Source organism: Hoplias malabaricus, chromosome 17, assembly GCF_029633855.1.
Source record: "Hoplias malabaricus isolate fHopMal1 chromosome 17, fHopMal1.hap1, whole genome shotgun sequence".
NCBI lineage: Eukaryota > Metazoa > Chordata > Actinopteri > Characiformes > Erythrinidae > Hoplias > Hoplias malabaricus.
In genome coordinates, this window is record NC_089816.1 from 2,232,136 (window position 1) to 2,252,389 (window position 20,254).

Consider the following 20,254-nt stretch of genomic DNA (forward strand, 5'->3'; position numbering starts at 1 on the left):
GAAAACAAAAAGAGAAAAGGAAAAAAGAGATTAGCGCGAAACTTCAGTAAATAGAGAAAAAATAAAGTATCTTTTTTTATTAGAATCTAAACAGTGAGAGAGAGAGAGAGAGAGAAAGAGAGATATGATGATGATGACTGCACATCTTGGCCCCTCTGCTCTCCACAGGTCTAAAGCCAAGCAAACATTATCTGTGTTTAAGCCAAATTATACCACAGAGGCTCTCTCTTCGTCTCTCTCTCTCTCACTCTTTTTTTTGTATATATTCCTTTATATATATGTCTGTTTCAAAGAATTGTGTTGTGACCTGTAAATATATAAAGCTGTTATCACATTAACTCCGGAAAATGTCTGGAGAACTGCCCGATCACACATGGTGTACAGCTGGATATTTTTCATGTCAGACATGTTCCCACAGCTGGAAACATTTTGCATGGTTCAGGCATGGGGCGGTTGCATGAAGCAGAAATAAATCCACTGTGAATCCTCCAGAATATTACCTGCTTTATACGCGCACGGGCTCATTCAGACATTAACCGGACATTGAACTCTGAAGCTGGAAGATAAAAATCTGGGTAATGTCGGGTACAACTGTCATTCGCATTCACACACAATCATCCAGTTACAATGATAGAGACGCTTAAAAACAACTCCAGCGAAATCAAACTTATGTGGCTGATGACATCATCTGAAAGTTCAAGGGCGTGGTCCCTGTACATACAGGGGTTGGACAATGAAAGTGAAACACCTGGTTTTAGACCACAGTAATTTATCAGTGTGGTGTAGGGCCTCCTTTTGCGGCCGATACAGCGTCAGTTGGTCTTGGGAATGACATACACAAGTCCTGCACAGTGGTCAGAGGGATTTGAAGCCATTCTTCTTGCAGGATAGTGGCCAGGTCTCTACGTGATGCTGGTGGAGGAAAACGTTTCCTGACTCGCTCCTCCAAAACACCCCAAAGTGGCTCAATAATATTTAGATCTGGTGACTGTGCAGGCCATGGGAGATGTTCAACTTCACTTTCATGTTCATCAAACCAGTCTTTCACCAGTCTCGCTGTGTGTATTGGTGCATTGTCGTCCTGATACATGGCACCGCCTTCAGGACACAGTGTTTGAACCATTGGATGCACATGGTTTTACTGGTGCAGTGTGGAGTTAATGAAGATTGTCCACCAGGCTGCTCCAATTTAGCCCTGAACCCTTTCACTTTCATTATCTAACCCCTGTAGATTTCCTATATAAATGTGAGAAATCCCATCAATTTCATAGGTGCTCATCAGTTGTAACAAAATAGATCAGGATAAAAATGACAAATGAAATACAAGTTACCAATTTAGTGAGTGAAATAGCCTTTGTCATGATAAGAGTGATGTCACAGAGTGAGCTCAGATTTACGCCCTGAATATGGTGGTGCATTTACATTTTGGAAAACCATCTTTTTAGAGAAATAAGACTTTATTTCAGTTATTTGTTCCTTGCTTTTGTAGGCGGTTTATGGGATATTTAAATAGAGCTATGCACACGTCTGGCCACAACTAATTTTACTAATGGGAAGTGATAACGATTACTTTCCAGCAGTGTCTCACAGCTTCAGTCCAGAAAGAGAGAGCAGGGTTATGCACAAACACAAACATTAATCAGTTGCTCCTAATTTGTGTGTGTGTATGTGTGTGTGTGAGAGAGTGTGGGGCATTACATCCTGTAACACACCAGTATGTTCCCATTAACCCATAAAGCATGCCACATACTCCTTTGTAAACAAAACTATAACAGCTTTTGGCTGGGGTCACTATAATTGATGGTCAATTTATTCAGTGTTATACAGGACATGATAAACTCTGTACTAGAGCAGCAGAACTGTGAAATAAGCTCAGCGACAAGACATCAAAAGTAGCAATAACAAAAACAAATAAATAGCAAATGAGGCACAGAGCGGGCAGTTTGCCTGAAGCTGTGGCCGTTCTGTCACTCATAATCACCTGAGAAGAGCTTACATTGATTGGCCGACAACAAACAATGTCCATCTGTACATCCCTCCTGTGGCCCACTTGTGCGGCCCATAAAAACTGCCCATGGACATGCAAGCTGTCCGGTGCCACAGCTACAGACGTACTGATGGATTCCAGCTCAGAAAACAGAGGCTAGCGTGGAATATCAATAATCCAAACAAAGAACACGGGACCAAACTCAATACTTTCTCCTAAAAGACAACAGCCATTAATGCCCCTATTCGAGGCTGAATTGCTGATATCAATGGGAACAGAAATGGGTTGTGACACAGCAGAGCGGCTGACAATGGATCGTCGTGGTCGAAATATTGTTCATATCAAAGCGCAATAATCTTCTGCGCCATGGAGCAGTAATTGTGTTTTCATGAATCTTTCTTCTTTCTCCCTTTGCCGAGAAAAGCCCAAACACTGTGGCAGATTACGTCCTTGCAACAGAAATCGTCACGTTTTTGTATGAGATTAAATTGGAAAAAGTGGTGAAACAAATGTAAATGTATTGGCAGACATATATGTATTAAATATGGCACAACATATTTAATACAGAGAGATTATTTTACCTCATAAATCTCAAAATAATGATTATTAAGGAATATTACATACCGTATGTTTGCTGTCCCATTAAAAAAAAAAACAGCTGTCCTTTGTGTGAAAATTTAATGATGAATGGACCATGAAATGCTTCAAAAAGACTTGGAATTAACTTTCATTGGAGTTTAAGAACGGTTATTTTCCCTTCTCCTATAACGTTACTATTTGGGAGATACGTGGTTTTGTCTTTGGATAACGATAACATACGGACTACATTTCAGACTATTTCACTTGCCCAGACAATTTTTTGAAATGCATCCATTGCTAATGCTTTGTGTTGCAGTAGGAGTGCAGATGGCTCACATCTTGCATCAACTTACTTGATGTAGTATGGCACTTTGTTTGGGGAAATAGCTCTCTCCCAAGGTATCTGCACAGAACCTAGACAGAGAGGGAAGGCCAGGGAGTAAGGGGTAGGGAGGGAGAGAACAGGAGGGAGGGAGGGGGACATAAGGAGAGAGGGAGGGAGGGAGGGGGACATAAGGAGAGAGAGAGAGAGAGAGAGAGAGAGAGAGAGAGAGAGAGAGAGAGAGAGAAACATCAACTACACAAGCATGTCATGCGTGAAAAGCTATTTGCAAAATCTCAAATGGCATGGGTCAGCTTCCTCCAGGCGAACTGCTGTCATGCAAAGAGACTACAAAACACAACATGTTTTCAAGAGGTGTTTAGAATACCTGAGGATTTTTGTTCCCAGAAGAGAGAGTGCTGTCTTTTAAAAGGCCCTTAAAATCGCTTCTTAGTCAAAGGTTCAACATCAGTGCTCTTCAGTATCAATTCATATCAATAATCTACAGAACTATTCAGTTCTGTTAGTATTCAGCAAAGCAATAGGTGAGGCATCTTAACAAATGCTGACGGGCAATTAACAGTCTGTTCTGAGCCCTTTCTTCAAATATAAACCAGAGGTTCATTAAGAACATGGGTTTTGCTAGAAAGTTCGTTTAGAGGCAATTCAGAATATTTATGATATTGTATAGGCCCCTGATTTAAAGGGTTAAATGTTTCTTAACAAAGCTAAGAGCTAAAACTGTTTATTTGAAATTCAATTTAAAGGAACATTAGATAAGGTCTGGAATTTTGGCTCCTGGGCTCCCCCTACAGTTGCAGTGCCATTCACTTTTACAGCACTGTCCTGAAGTCAATGGGTTGCCTAGCAGCAACGGCAAGCTGTAATTTTAAGTTAAAAATATACTACATAGTATCCCTTTAAGGTAATTTGATTCCGATAATTCCGATATCGATATAAACAATGAAAAAGCCACAGAAAAACTGCCAGGAGCTGAAAACAACATGACATCATCAAACAACCACCTCTTGGATTTGTCATTATTAATATTTTAAAACTAACTTTATAACTAACTAACTAACTAACTCCGGGTGACTGTGAGGAGTGTGGTGTGTTCTCTCTGTGTCTGTGTGGGTTTCCTCCGGGTGACTGTCTGTGAGGAGTGTGGTGTGTTCTCCCTGTGTCTGTGTGGGTTTCCTCCGGGTGACTGTCTGTGAGGAGTGTGGTGTGTTCTTCCTGTGTCTGCGTGGGTTTCCTCCACGTGTGTTTTTGGACTGTGGGAGGAATCCGGAGCACCCGGAGGAAACCCACGCAGACACGGGGAAAACACTAGTTTTACGATGCAGATTCACAGAAAAAAGTAAACTGCGAGCCATATCTGCTACAGCCTGTTTACGAACATTACAACACAATGTCCGAAACACAAATTAGTGCAATTAAACAGTGAATAACACCGTTTCTGACAGAAATAACACAGCAGTAAAAGTGTCAGAGTGATCTGAATGGTCTACTTTAACAGAAACCATCGGGTACATGGCGCGAAAAGAGAAAATGCGACTGGGAAATAGAGAGTGCGCTAGAGCTGCAATGACCGTTTGAAAGTGTACTCTGACAGAGACTGAGCGTCGTGTCATGGCTTCATTATACCGTCAACAGACACGTGAACGACAATCACAATACAGAAAGCACAAAATAAGCTTCTTAAAACCGTAATTCAGGATTGTAATCACAAAAACACTTTGTTTTTTAATCAAACGTTGTTCCTCACCCTCAGCTAACTCTCCAGTCTGTGCTCGAACCGGTCTTTACGAAGCACCAGTGTTAGTAAATAAACCGCCTCAGTTCCCCGCTAGGCCTCTCTCTCTCCCTGCTCATAGCAGAGGCGTCTGGTGTTGTTTTAGACAGAGAAAAGAACTCCAAACGTTGAAAACAACGAACAGAAATGAGGATTACTCTAGTTCTGCTCCATGGTTTTGCGGTGTCGGATCTCTTAAGGTGGAAATGCCTCCAAACTCCGGAGACGGCTAACTGCATTAGCGACAGTGCTACAAACTAAACACCTCGAGTTACAAATGAGTGTCTCTGGGAATTCAATCAGTGAATTAAAAACTTACAGACGAGTTAAACTTCATCCACATACAAACAACTGTCGTTTCCCCTCAAACACACCGATCCACCTTAAAAAATCCGGAGCTTAGAACTGCGTGTCCCCACATTTAAGAGCGCCTCAAACAAAATACACAGATTTAGATAAAAATTGTTCTTTTGCTGTTAATAATTTAAAAGCTGTTCACTTTGGGAAGTCCGGGGACGTTCAGAACCCAACAATGCTGGTGTTCACGAGTTTCAGAATGCGTTGGACGGAAGTGTGGGATTAAAATTAAAGACCTCCCAATGAGTAAAATCTATTACATTTCCTGGATCTTTGGTGTTACTCATAAAATATGAATAAATTCTATTCAACATATTCCCAGCTAATTTTATTCAGCCAAAATTGTGTAAATTGCAGTTAATACTTTGTTCAAATTTGTTGAATTTAGCTCAATTTTATTTCAAACTACATTAAGTGCAAGTGACTATTAGTTTTTAACTAAATATTAATTGACCCCAGTCCCACTTTTTACAGTGAAGAGAAATAAGAGCTATCTGTAATTTCTTCTACTTAACACAGAGATTAAATGGAAAAATTGTTGAGAATTTAAGTCTCAGATATTTCTCCTGAAATAAAGAGTCCAGGGTTCTCACATATATCCTACTGAGTTTTAGTTTTACTAACACTGCTGTTGTTGAAATGTATCTTATTCCCACATATCAACAGTGATTTATTTAATTTGAATGCTATCGTGTGCTTATTTTGTGGGTTCTAGATCTTCTGGATCTAGTGGTATCCTTGTTCAATGGTATTTGGGCTCTAATCCTATTTACACTGACCAGGATGTATTCCCTGAGTAAGATGACAAAGCATTTTATTAAGTCCCCGTGGATAAGAACATCTGCTAAATGCCATAAACGTATATGTAGTCTCATATTTTGCTCAGATGTTATGCTCTGATATACAACACTATATACTAGATATCCGTATAAAAACATCCAGCCAGAGCCTCAGATTTTATGCTTTGAAAACGTCATTGTTTTTATCTGGACAGAAGGATCTCAAGTCTCATGCCATTTCTCCTGAGTAATGTTAGGAGTATCCCCATTAAGTCTCCTGAGTCATCTACGAGCAACATTTGAGCAGCACCATTTACATCTGGGAAGGGAATTTCATAGTTTCTGCGAGTTATGGCAAAGTAAACAAGTTCCAAAGTAAACAGACTGATTTGTACTGCTGTCAATTCTAAATAATTGAGTTGTTTCAGCCTGTATTAGGAGATATCAGTAAAAGAGCCCTGCACGTGTCGTCTGCGGCTCCCAGAGAGTCACGGCTCTTCAGCAGCAGCCAAGGAGATTTAAGCATGATCCTTTTTCTCAGCTAACCCTGCCAGTGCAAGGGGATCACTTTGTATTCACTGTGGGATTTCCAAGGAAAAGATCCAGAGCTCCAGAACAACAGGGAACAGAGACGGATGCCAGTGGTGCTGATTCAAATGCACTGCTTTATCTTTCAGCTGTTTTATTCAGTTAAACTGCTCAGATCTCTGCACCTACCTTTCATTCCTGCTCTCTAACTGTCCTGGTACTACCCCAAACCCACAGAGAAGAATGCACTGCAACAATCATATCTCATAAAGAGAAAACTCATCTTTGTTAACTATTTTAAGTCAGTCATTTAGTGAAAATGTATTTTTCCATTAACAGATAAATTTGCTTATTTCCAATAAATTTTCGTTAAAGAAATCAAAATTCTCTGCCAATAGAATGAGACTCTTCCACTAAAATCAGTTTGAACAATAATCTTATACTGAGAAGCACAAGATACAATGACCACATATAAAATGATTTAAAGTGTTTAGAAATCTTTTTCACACATTGAAAGTTTTCTTACTCGAGAGAAAATGCTGTGATCCGGGGCCAAAGTCTCTGTGGGCATCCTGCAGCTGCTTCAGGCGCTCTTCAATTGAACCCTGAGAGGATAGAGAGATAGATAGAGAGAGAGAGAGAGAGAGAGAGAGAGAGAGAGAGAGAGAGAGAGATAGAGACCCCTTGGGGTGGATCACAAGAGACACTTCTTCATTCCTGTCCTTAACACCCCTCTGAGAACAGAACAGTACATGCACACAAACAGAGACACTGACACAGTCTCTCTCTCTCTCTCTCTCTCTCACACACACACACACACACACACACACACACACACACACACTGTTCTCCCTTGGCCCCTTCTCTCTGTCCTTTGAAAGAGACAGAATAGGGCTCAAATGAAGACAATAGTTGAAATAAATGTGGCAGGAAGGCTGTGTGGCTGTGTTACACTGGAGAGAGAGCAGTGGAAAGGGACAGCTAGATGAAAGAGAGCATGTGTGTGTGTGTGCGTGTGTGTGTGCGTCTGTGTGCGTGCGTGCACGTGTGTGCATGTTTGTGTGTGTGCGTGCGTGGGTGTGTGTGTGGGTGAACAGAGAGAAAAAAATAAAAATGTAAAATAATATTTTCCCTTTAATAGAAAGACAACTTTAATGTGCAAAACACAAAACAAATATAATTTTCGCATTCAATTATAATAAAATTATGTTTTCTTTTAACAAGGTAACAACTCTGGGAGGAGTTTGGGGTGTTCTCCCTGTGTCTGTGTGGGTTTCCTCCAGGTGACTGTCTGTGAGGAGTGTGGTGTGTTCTCTCTGTGTCTGTGTGGGTTTCCTCCGGGTGACTGTCTGTGAGGAGTGTGGTGTGTTCTCCTTGTGTCTGCGTGGGTTTCCTCCGGGTGACTGTCTGTGAGGAGTGTGGTGTGTTCTCTCTGTGTCTGTGTGGGTTTCCTCCGGGTGACTGTCTGTGAGGAGTGTGGTGTGTTCTCCCTGTGTCTGCGTGGGTTTCCTCCGGGTGCTCTGGTCTTCTCCCACATTTCAAAAACACACATTGGTAGTTGGATTGGCGACTCAAATGTGTCCATAAGTGGGGAGTTAATGTGTGAGTGTGTGTCACCCTTCGAAGGACTGGTGCCCCCTCCAGGGTGATTCCAGTGATTCAACGTAGGCTTCGCACCCACCGCAAACACCCTGAACTGGATAAGCAGTTACAGACAATGAAAGAATGAATGAATTCTCTTAACAGGTTCATGGTATCATTCATAAAAATGTTGAAAAAACAACATGCGAAAACTAGTAAAACCCGACATCAGCAGATATAACATTAAATGGTAATATCAGTAGGAACAGCAAATATAAACATCAAAACCATTTACATATTTTATGTCGTATTATAATGTAAATAAATGTAATAGCTATACGTTAATTTGTTGTCTGCAAGCGCTTATCCAGATCAGGGTCGGCAGAAAAACACTCTGAAGGGGGTGCCAGTCCTTCACACTGGCATGTCTGTGTTCTTGGATCAAGATGGCGCCGGTGTGTGTGGCTGGCCGTCTGCTGCTCTCACTTTGCCTTGTGTTGTTAGTGTTGCTAAGCTTTGGCACTTCACATGTGAAGTCTCTACTGGTGTATGATCGCCAGTTTCTCCTGGATCTTAGATATAATACCTGTGATGTAGGTGTTTTTAATCACAGTGGACAGAATCCTCTGCCCCCGCACCTATCGGGTATTCCGAATCACCTGCGCCGGGCCTCGGCCCAAACAATTCAGCGAAAGCGTCGCCGCCGCCGCGGTAAACGTGGCGGTCGGCTAGTGAAACTAAAGGTCTACCTCTCACAATCGTCATCCAGTTCCCGGCCACGACGTGGATTATCCCCCCAATTCGTGGTGTCCTGGCGTTTTCTGGAGCCCATCAGCATCTCCCTGGTACCTGTCATCGGCCTGGATGAGGGATCCCGTCCCCGCCGCCCCTGCTTTTCCCGGCTCCGCGAGCGTGGGGTGAATCCCCGCAACCTGAGGACGCCGCTTCGTGCTCCTAATCTGTCTAAAGCACAGGCCTCAGCTCCTGCCAGGATCGGCCTTGTGAACCCCAGATCACTGGCAAATAAAACTTTTATCCTGAGGGACTTCTTCTCTTCTCAAAGCCTGGATTTTCTTTTTGTGACAGAGACTTGGATTGGTGCTGGTGAGTACAGTGCTCTCGTTGAACTTCTGCCGGCTGGCTGTGGTTATTTCAATACCCCGCGGACGTCAGGCCGGGGAGGAGGAACGGCGACTGTTTTTAAAAATAATTTTAAATGTAAACAGCGCACTGTATCACCCTCATTTTCCAGTTTTGAAGTCACTTTATTTGAGGTGGGCCGCTCTGACCCGGTGCTGTGTGCTGTCATCTATCGACCCCCTAAATACAATAAGGATTTCATAAATGATTTTTCTGATTTTTTGGCGGGACATATGCCGAAATATGATCGCATCCTTATCGTCGGGGACTTTAACATTCACGTGTGCTGTCCAGATAAACCGCTGGTGAAGGACTCGGTTAACATCATTGACTCTTTTAATTTAGTGCAGTATGTGTCCGGGCCCACACATGAACATGGACACACCTTAGACCTTGTTCTGTCTTATGGGCTGTCTGTGTTAAATTTAGAGATCCATGATGGTGGGTTTTCTGATCACATGCCTGTTTTATTTGATGTTGTTTTCTCCTGTGCTGCTTTTAAACCTTGCGCTCCTGCTCGGCTTGGTCGGAGTTTTAACTCTTTCACTGCCGGACAGTTCACCTGCGCTTTCGACCAGCTTTGTCCTCCTCCTGACTCAGCCTCTGTTAATACGGAGGAGCTCAGCTCCTGGTTTCACTCCTCCTGCCGAACCATACTGGACTCAGTGGCTCCATTAAGAACTAAACAGCCCAAAGTTAAACCTGAGCCCTGGTTCAATGACCAAGCGCGTGCAGCAAAGCAGAAGTGTCGCAGAGCTGAACGCCGATGGAAAAAGGATAAGCTGCAGGTTTCATTTCAAATGTTAAAAGACTGCTGCCGTTCTTACCAGAGCACCATCAAAGAGGCTAAGAGAGAACACTTGTCAAATATTATTATGGCAAATTGTCATAAGCCACGTGTGTTATTTAAAACCATTGACTCTGTTCTTAAGGCCCCTCAGCCTGTCTGTTTGGAAGCATCTCCTGACATGTGTAATGACTTTCTGCACTTTTTTATTGATAAGATTGTTACTGCAAGAGCTCTTATCACAGCTCCTGCTGTTGACCCCTCTGACTCTGCCCCTTGCTTGGCTGTGTTTGATAGGTTTGAGCCGGTGACTCTGTCGCACTTGGAGGATGTGGTGGGCCATTTAAAGCCCTCAGGTTCTCCTTGTGATGTTTTGCCTCCTCACTTTCTTAAAGAGATTTTTCATACTCTAGGGCAGCAGGTTCTGGCCATTATTAACAGCAGCCTGTCTTCTGGTGTTGTTCCTGTGAGTTTTAAACATGCTGTAGTACAACCCCTGCTCAAGAAACCTAGCCTCGACCATACAGTATTGGCTAATTATAGGCCTATTTCCAAGCTGCCTTTTATTTCAAAGATCTTGGAGAAAGTTGTTTATGCTCAACTGAAATTATTTTTGGATGAGCATAATATTCTGGAGGTTTTTCAGTCTGGTTTTAAAACCTTGCATAGTACAGAGTCAGCGTTGCTCAGGGTTTTTAATGACATTCTCCTGGCCAATGATTCTGGGGACCATGCAATTCTTGTCCTGCTGGATCTAACTGCTGCTTTTGACACAGTGGATCACAACATTTTAGTTTCCCGCTTGCAGCATCTAGTCGGCATTTGTGGTAGTGCTTTGGACTGGTTTAGGTCCTATCTGACGGACAGAACTTTGTGTGTGAGTTTTGCTGGCTCAGAATCCTCCTCAGCTCCCCTATCATATGGAGTTCCACAGGGCTCAATCTTAGGACCCCTCCTTTTCTCACTTTATCTGCTCCCATTGGGCTCTATCTTGAGAAAACATGGCATTGCATTTCACTGTTACGCTGACGACAGCCAGATATATGTCCCTTTAAAGAAGAAAGATGCTTTCTCAATTAAACCACTGTTGTTATGTCTCAATGACATTAAAGACTGGATGGCTTTAAATTTTTTACATTTTAACGAAAACAAAACAGAAGTGATGGTGTTTGGTCCCAGTGGTCCCTGTGAAGCCCCTCCAGTTGATTTGGGCCCCTTGACTTTGTATGTGAAGCCAACTATCTTAAATTTGGGTTTTAAGATGGACAGTGATTTTAAATTGGACCGCCAAATAGGCACAGTAGTTAGGTCCAGCTTTTTCCACCTGAGGCAGCTGGCAAAGGTGAAGCCAATTCTCTCTTACGAGCACTTTCAAACAGTAATCCATGCCTTCATCACATCCCGATTGGATTACTGCAATGCACTGTATTTTGGAGTCAGCCAGTCCTCCCTCAGACGTCTCCAATTGGTGCAAAATGCTGCTGCCCGACTCTTAACGGGATCACGTAAGAGGGAACATATCACTCCCATTCTGGCCTCTCTCCACTGGTTGCCTGTGCATTTTAGAGTACATTTTAAGATTCTTTTATTTGTTTTCAAATCTTTAAATGGACTCGCCCCACCTTACCTCACTGAGCTGCTACACCCCCACGTCTCTGCTCGGTGCCTCAGGTCAGCTGATCAGCTGCTCCTGGAGGTGCCGAGGTCAAAACGTAAGCTCAGAGGAGATAGAGCTTTTTCAATTGCTGCGCCGAAACTGTGGAATAGCCTACCATTACAGATTAGGCAGGCTTCTTCACTTTCGGTTTTTAAAACTTATCTTAAAACCCATTTTTATTCCTTGGCTTTCAACTCAGCATGAGACGTTTGTTTTCTTTTATTAATTTTATTAGTGTTGTTTTTATTTAAGTTATTTATTTTTCATTATTGGTTATTTTATTTTGTTTTAGTTTGTTTTATAAACATCTTTTGTACAGCACTTTGTTTTAACTGTTGGTGTTTTTTAAAGTGCTCTATAAATAAAGTTGAGTTGAGTTGAGTTGAGTTCACAGGGCAACACACACTCACACATTAACTCACACACTCACTTAATAAATTTGAATTATACCATTATTTTATGCAATTTGTGCAACTTACAAATTGCTTTTTAGTCCCAGTACCGTATCTCTGACACATCCAGGCCAATAGGAGCCACTATAATAGCTGTTTAATAATGTGAAAAAAATAATGCTTTAATGTCTCTCTGTGGGACAGTGCAAACTGGGCCTAACTGATACGTTTGTTTTTTTAGTTAAATTTACACTCCCCTGTTGAGCATGATGGGAAATTGCTAATTAATGAATATTTTCATGAAAGACTGAGGGCATTTGCTAGCTAGTCATAGATGCTGTCTGAGTGCGAGTCCCTCTGTGTGTGTGTGTGTGTGTGTGTGTGTGTGTGTGTGTCTGTGTGTTTGAATTCAGTGCAGTTGAGCTGAACTGATTGAGGAGGCTCACCCGAAGCTGAGGTGATAAAAAATTTAAGAGGAAAAATATTAGAGAATTAGACTTTAAAATTCACTATATCCATGGTCCCAAGCAGAAGGAGCAGATTGTTTCATTCAGATGAGTTGGATTTAACATATAACACACTATTCACACAGGAATATTGCATCAAATACAACAACATATATCATACACATATATCATTTTGATTCACCGGGTATATCAGAGTTTAACAAATTAGAGGTTGGTTTATGAATTAAGTCATGGGAGAAAAGTCTTAAAATTTAATTCATTCATTCATTCATTCATTCACTCATTATGTGTAACTGCTTATCCAGTGGGTCCAGAGCCTACCTGGAATCACTGGGTGCAAGGCAGGAATACACCCTGGAGGGGGCGCCAGTCCTTCACAGGGCAACACACACACATTCACTCACACACTAATATAACAATGTGTGTTTTTGGAGCATGGGAGGAAATCGGAGCACCTTGAGGAAACCCACGCAGACACAGAGAGAACACACCACACTCCTCACAGACAGTCATCTGGAGGAAACCCACACAGACACAGAGAGAACACACCACACTCCTCACAGACAGTCACCCGGAGGAAACCCACACAGACACAGAGAGAACACACCACACTCCTCACAGACAGTCACCCGGAGGAAACCCACGCAGACACAGAGAGAACACACCACACTCCTCACAGACAGTCATCTGGAGGAAACCCACACAGACACAGAGAGAACACACCACACTCCTCACAGACAGTCACCCGGAGGAAACCCACGCAGACACAGAGAGAACACACCACACTCCTCACAGACAGTCACCCGGAGGAAACCCACACAGACACAGGGAGAACACACCACACTCCTCACAGACAGTCACCCGGAGGAAACCCACGCAGACACAGAGAGAACACACCACACTCCTCACAGACAGTCACCCGGAGGAAACCCACGCAGACACAGAGAGAACACACCACACTCCTCACAGACAGTCACCCGGAGGAAACCCACGCAGACACAGAGAGAACACACCACACTCCTCACAGACAGTCACCCGGAGGAAACAGAAGCATCAGATTGACTGACGAACCAGTTTCCATTGTAATAAAGGAGTGGAGTTTCAGAGAAAAATACAAATATCTTCAATTAAAAGCTTAAAGTGCAAGGCTTAATACAAATGCATTACTTTTTTTCTAAAACCCCCAGAAATAATATTTTTATTAACCAATAATATAAGCTTTTAAGTAAAAGTATCTAATAACAAATTCCAAATTTTATGTTTTAATTTTCAATGACAAAAAAAAACCGATAAATTATAAGTTTAGTTATGGTTTAATAACCTACTCAGAAAGGTGCAGTACTTATAGAGTATTAAGCTTTTCTAATGATACACTTCTGCTACTATGTAGTTCGCAAAAGTCTTTTTTATGAGTTAAACATTACTTTATTATCATTTAAGCAAGATTAACCTCCAAATGGATATCCCAAGCAATTCCTATATGTGGCCCAGTGAAGACAGTGTGTTCACATACAATGCCATGTCAGACCAATGAAAAAGCAGTTAGTTAGTGTGTTACCCACATTAGCCCTAATCTCAAACGTCCTATAAAGGAGGCTGGGTGTAGTTTACCTGCAGAAGCTTCCACCTGCTGTTAAGATGCTCCAGGGCTCGGGCGTTCTCCATGGACAGGTGCACATCGGAGATAGCCAGCTGGTGAGCCAGGTCATTAATATGCTTCATGCCCTCTTTGACTTGACTCAGCTCTTCCTTGAACAGCTGCAGAAACAGCAGAGGTAGAGAAAGTTAGAAAGGGAGGAGACACAGTAGTCAGACTGTGTGTGTTAGTTAGACAGCTGGAAGTCTGATGTGTCAGTGAGCACAGGCTGCTCCTGATGCCTGTCCAGGATAAATCAAGAGCAACAGAGCACTAACCCTCACACTCACGGCTAATGGACTGCCGTCTGGTGACAGACACATGAGGTCGGCCACTTTGTTTGGACAGGGCATACTGACATAGCCCTGAAACACATACTAAACCATGATGGCAGAGCATATGTAGACCCTGCTCCACTAATTTACCAATATGTGTAACAAAGAGTCAAACACAAAAGCTGATCCATAGGAAAATACAAAGGAAAAGGGTAACGTCACCTATGCTACATTTCCAAAAGGGTGTAGAAAATCATGAAATGAAATGGGAAATGGGATGATCTGAAGCAGTTGCTCACGAGCCTAAAAACTCCATACCCAATGCCAAGCATCATCCAACATCACTATTTAACCTCACTGATGTTCTTGTGCCTGAATGTTATCAAACCTTCACAGAACTTTAGGGCTTCTCTATTGGTCAGTTCATAAGAGTATTTAGTAATATACATGCCCTGTGAAGGACTGGCGCCCCCTCCAGGCTGTATTCCCCGCCTTGTGCCCAATGATTCCAGGTAGGCTCCGGACTCACCACGACCCTGAACTGGATAAGGGTTACAGATAATGAATGAATGAGTAATATACATAATATTCATTCATTCATTTATTGTCTGTAACCCTTATCCAGTTCAGTGTCACGGTGGGTCCAGAGTGATCCCGGAGTCACTGGGCACTAGGAGGCAACACACCCTGGAGGGGGCGCCAGTCCTTCACAGGGCAACACACACACACACACACACACATATTCACTGTTAATCCTTTCTTGGGTTTTTTTGTTTTTTAATTCTGATAACATGTCTCTCACAGTGTGTTCATGTACTGTCCCCTTAAACTTAATCTAACCCTGTCCATTCATTCATTCATTATCTGTAACCCTTATCCAGTTCATGGTCACGGTGGGTCCGGAGCCTACCTGGAATCATTGGGCGCAAGGCGGGAACACATCCAAGAGGGTAACCCTGTCCAATCTGCCACAATTAAGCAACATGGAGGAAAACCTAAACACAAAGCCAAACAAGCAACTCGAGCAGGTTTTACCAAAGAAAAATGCCGTGTCTGTCGTTCGGGTTCTGATTTTAGTGACAACAACGCTGGACTTAAAGAAGTCAAATGTTTTGGAGACCGATGTTAATACCACCATTCTGTTTCAAGCACAATCACTTCACCAAGTATGAACAGTGTATTTATGGTACAAGCCTTGTAAAACGTTCAATTAATTATGATATTGATTTGCCGTCATATCAGCCAGCACTAGTAATACTGGACATAGGGTAAAGAGCAGCTGCTATTTTCCAATTATATATAAAAATGACAAAAATGGAGATAAAAGGTTTTGTCCCTGCAGCAGTAATGTGGCTGCAACACTGGTGCTGTCTGGTAGAGACGATTAAGGCATTGGGGTGTGAAAAAAACAAGATAATTCGATAAATATATATAAATATCTAATCTGTCAAGAGAATGTGACCTTGATTTGTGACCTTGTACGAGAGTCAGCAAGTACCCACGGCCAGTCCGCTGCAGACCCGCAGAAGAGAGGAACTAAGCCATCCTTCCTTTCAGAGAGCAGCAGGTCTCTTGTTCCTCTGGCCACAGACAGCTGTGGTATCATTAGGGCTTGAATTAAGGTCTCTGCTATTGGGCACAACCCTCTTAGCTGGCTGCAGCACTCTGAAGACAACCTCTGATCAGATTAGAGCAGAAAGACAAGCAGATAACCCGCTGCTTTAATTCAGCTGTGGTGGCCATTCTTCCTGAGCTTGCAGTCAGGCTCTAATGGAGAACTATTAGAGGGGAAAACAGGTAAATGCATCATGGAAAGTGGGCAGCCAGCCATGCTGCATAAAGGCAAAACCGCAAACTCTGCAACCTGCTTAACTTCTCTCACACTCTCGCATCCTCTTTCTTCAGCTTCATACACCGCTCCTCATGCACGACCAACTTTCCTGTGTTTTATAAGGGTTTTTTGTTTCGTTTGTTCGTTTTTATGTTTTTTTTTATTTCTTAAGGGGACTGTCAAAACTGTCATAACAAATATTTGCAGATTATTTCTGACTATAACGCTACCTGCCAAAGTGCAACATATATCTGTGAAAACTTGGTTCAAAAGCCACAGAGGAGTACTTCAGGGTTTCCCAAACATTCCAGAAGATTAAACCAGTCACCCATGGGCTGCTGCTGTCATTTAGAATTGAAGAAAAAACATAATACTGAGGATGTACTTAATCAGTGGGAGTGTGGATGTTTAGAGCCAAAAATCTAACTCTTGTAAACCATTTCTGAGCAAGTCACTCAACTACTAGCTAGGAAACTATGTGCAAATGAGGGCTAGCAATATTACTAATATTATATATATATTTTACACAGCATATATAACAAAATGTGGATATTGTTGGTAACTAAAAACCACTGATTAACTGTATGCCTCATTAAAACCTGTAATTTAGAAACAATGCACATGTGTGTGGCAGAAGAGAAAAGGAATCTTATATGTCTCACATTTATTTTGAGTGGAGATCTCAGTAAAGTCTCACACTGTGCTCAGTTTTATAAAAACACTCTGGACTAAAGACAGGAGCTCTTCCAATCCTCATCGGAACCAACAAACTCCTAAATGTTTTGCTGTAAATAACATAATTTATGTCTCGTGCTAATTCTGGACCATCACTGTTTTCTCAATATTTCATTCATTAATATTTGATTTCCTCTGGGTAGTACCTTGGTGGCATCTATGTGATCCTGTAGAGAGTCAATGAAGAGATCTCCCACCGGCTCCCAAGCATCTCTTACGCCTTCGGCTTGTTCCAGAGCTCCAGCCAGCTCTTCCATCGCAGCCTGGACCTGAAGAAGTCTCTCCAAGGTTCGCTCCATGTGCCGATGTCTGTCCACACAGCGAGCCGTCAGTTTCTCCCAGAGATCACTGGCCACGTTAGCCTGCTTCCATACCGAGCGGCTCACGTTCAGCATCCTCCGCCTCGGAGACACCTCTGGAGGATGACATATTAAGTCAAAGTTAACTGCACTATCATTCCTCTCACCAGAGATGTGTATACGTTTTTCATTCATTTTCTGTAACTGCTTTACCTTGTTTAGGGTCACAGTGGGTTTATACCCTGAATCACTGCAAAGCAGAAAAGCACACTCTAGAGTGCACCAGTCTATCACAGTGCATTACACACTCAAACATGCACTCACACTCACACCTATGGACACTTGTGAATAGGCAGTCCACATACCAACATGTTTTTGGACTGTGGGAGGAACCAGAACACCCACACAGACACAGGAAGGGCACACTCCTCAGAGACAGTGACTTGAGATGTGGTTTGAACCAACAATGCATTACTATGACCAAACAGACTCTTATAAAAGTAGATGGCGTTTTGACTGATCTCTACATCCTCTTAATACTTCTGCAGTATTAACCTTCTTCAGTTTCAAATCAAATAAAAAGTCGTCACAAAGAAGCTTTACAGAGATCCGGGTCCAAGCCTACTATGAGCGAGCCAGGGGCAACAGTGGCAAGGAAAAGCTCCCCCAGCGCATGAGGAAGAAACCTTGGAAGGAACCCAGACTCATACGTGGAACCCATCCTCCTCGGGTCGTTTGGCTCTAGTGTTTATTCCCTGGTGCTGGTCACGGTTCTATTATTTTGTATCTGAATTCTTTGTTTTACATCATTGTCTGTGTTCCCCTTGGTTCTCATTTTGTGTTGTTTCCATTTAGTCGTAGTCTCTGTCTTGTTTGGTGCATAGTGTTTATCATATTGTTCCTGTTCTCTATGTAGCCCTGGTTAGATGCTTAGTCATAGTTGTGTTTTAGTGTGTAGTTGCTGGTTTGTTGTTAGATTTCCTCTGTGTAGTTTGCATTATTTTATGGTTTTTACCTTCTCTGTTCCACCTGGATATACCTAGTTCTCATTTCTGGTTATTAAAACACCTCTTTTGCGCCTCTCATTTGACTTACAACAGTTGATTAGCATAAAATAATTTCCAAACCAAGCATAAAATGTGCTCAAACCCATTATTGTACTGAATTATATTATTCATTCATTCATAGTCTGAAACCGCTTACCCAGGCTCAAGGAAGAAACACACCCACTCACACACTCACACCTATGGACACTTTTGAGTAGCTAATCCACCTATCACCATGTGTTTTTGGACCATGGGAGGAAAGCGGAGAACCCAGAGGAAACCCACGCAGTCACAGGGAGAACACACCACACTCCTCACAGACAGTCACCTGGAGGAAACCCACGCAGACACAGGGAGAACACACCACACTCCTCACAGACAGTCACCTGGAGGAAACCCACACAGACACAGGGAGTACACACAACACTCCTCACAGTCACACTTGAACTCACAACCTGAACTATAGGTCCCTGGAGTTGTGTGACTGCAACACTCCCTGCTGCGCCACCGTGCCACCACTGAACTACATTAAATTAAAATGAAACTATATTAAAATAAATTATAACAAATATTTTTTTCATCAAAAATATTCACACCTGTGAAAATGTACTTGATGACAATATAAGATCCATTGTATTATACTATATTATCTCAAATACTCTGCCATAAAGAACGTAGACAGTAAACTGTGTTAAAAAAGCCTGCAGCATCAGGAGGGGTGTCTCTAAGTCCTCACACGACTCTCTGCACCCCTCTCATTTGAAGGAAGGCTACAGAGCATCTAGGCCAAATCTTCCAGACGTGCAAACAGTTTCTTCCCACAGGCAGACAGACTGCAGAACTCATTGGCCTGATGGACCTTCAAACACTCAGTTGAACTCTTAACACAGCCCTCAGATTTAGCACATACTGCACACAGTCTATTTACGAATGAAAATACGAATGAAAGTGCACTTTAATGCACGTTATTAATCTGTTTGCTGTAAATAAAATTAGCAGGGCACTGATGATACACACATCAGGAATTGCTGGTGTATTTACCTGGTGTCTCCATGGCCTTCTGCTTTTGTGGTATATTTATAATATTAAATAAATGTTCTAAACTACATTGTCTGCATTCAGTGTATACACTGAACAATCATATATTATCAGCTCTACTGGCACTGTGTAGTTTTATAATCTCTGCATTCATTCTTACCCCTATTTCACCCTGCTCTTCAGTGGTCAGGACCCTCACAGAGCAGATTTGGGTGATGGATCATTGTCAGTGCTGCAGTGACACTGACGTGGTGGTGGTGTGTTAGTGTGTGTTGTGCTGGTGTAGAGTGGATCAGACACAGCAGTGCTGCTGGAGTTTTTAAACACTCTGTCCTCTCACTCCTTCATTGGACCACCTTGTAGATGTAAATCAGTGACAGTAGCTCATCTGTTGCTGCACTGTTTGTGTTGGTGGTCCTTAGTCCTTCATCAGTGACACAGGACGCTGTCGGCTGGATATTACTGGTCGGTGGACTATTCCCAGGCCCGTAGTGACAATTAGGGCTTTTAAAATTCCAGAACCACTGTTGTTTCAGATCCACTCTACACCAGCACAACACACACTAACACACCACCACCACGTCAGTGTCACTGCAGCGCTGAGAATGATCCACCACCACATCACACCTGCTCCGTGGGGGTCCTGTGGGGGCCCTGACCAATTATATTATATATAATAATATCATATCTGCCTGTTCCTGTTTTTCTATTTCATATTTATCTAAAATAAACATGTCAGACATGTCACTCACCAACACAGATGCCGAGTATGTGAAGTAAGTCTGATTCTCGTGTTGTTAATTACGTAAAATAAGGAATTGGGAGGAGAGGAAAAATTAAAGATGAGTGAAAAAAGCCAAAACAGTGAAAAAACAACAGCCCTTTTCCCTTCATTACTGATGTCACCATATGCCATATGGACAGCTGCATTTGGTTAATTTGGGATGACCCAGCTCCAGTTGCTGACCTATATACAAAAGGGTAATGGTTTCTGATAAAGCATGCCCACTGGAAGCACCTGTG

General features: G+C 42.5%; 1 protein-coding gene across 2 annotated transcripts in view; it reads right to left on the minus strand.

Annotated features, from left to right (window-relative positions):
• The window catches only part of drp2 (dystrophin related protein 2), a 258,344-nt gene that overhangs the window by 62,977 nt on the left and 175,113 nt on the right, over positions 1-20,254 (minus strand). For both annotated transcript variants that reach the window (XM_066649310.1, XM_066649312.1), the window contains 4 exons: positions 16,995-17,263; positions 13,983-14,129; positions 6,874-6,952; positions 2,920-2,980 (listed from right to left, as the gene is read on the minus strand). In XM_066649310.1, coding sequence (XP_066505407.1) covers positions 2,920-2,980; positions 6,874-6,952; positions 13,983-14,129; positions 16,995-17,263 — 556 coding nt within the window. The remainder of the gene's footprint in view (positions 1-2,919; positions 2,981-6,873; positions 6,953-13,982; positions 14,130-16,994; positions 17,264-20,254) is intronic.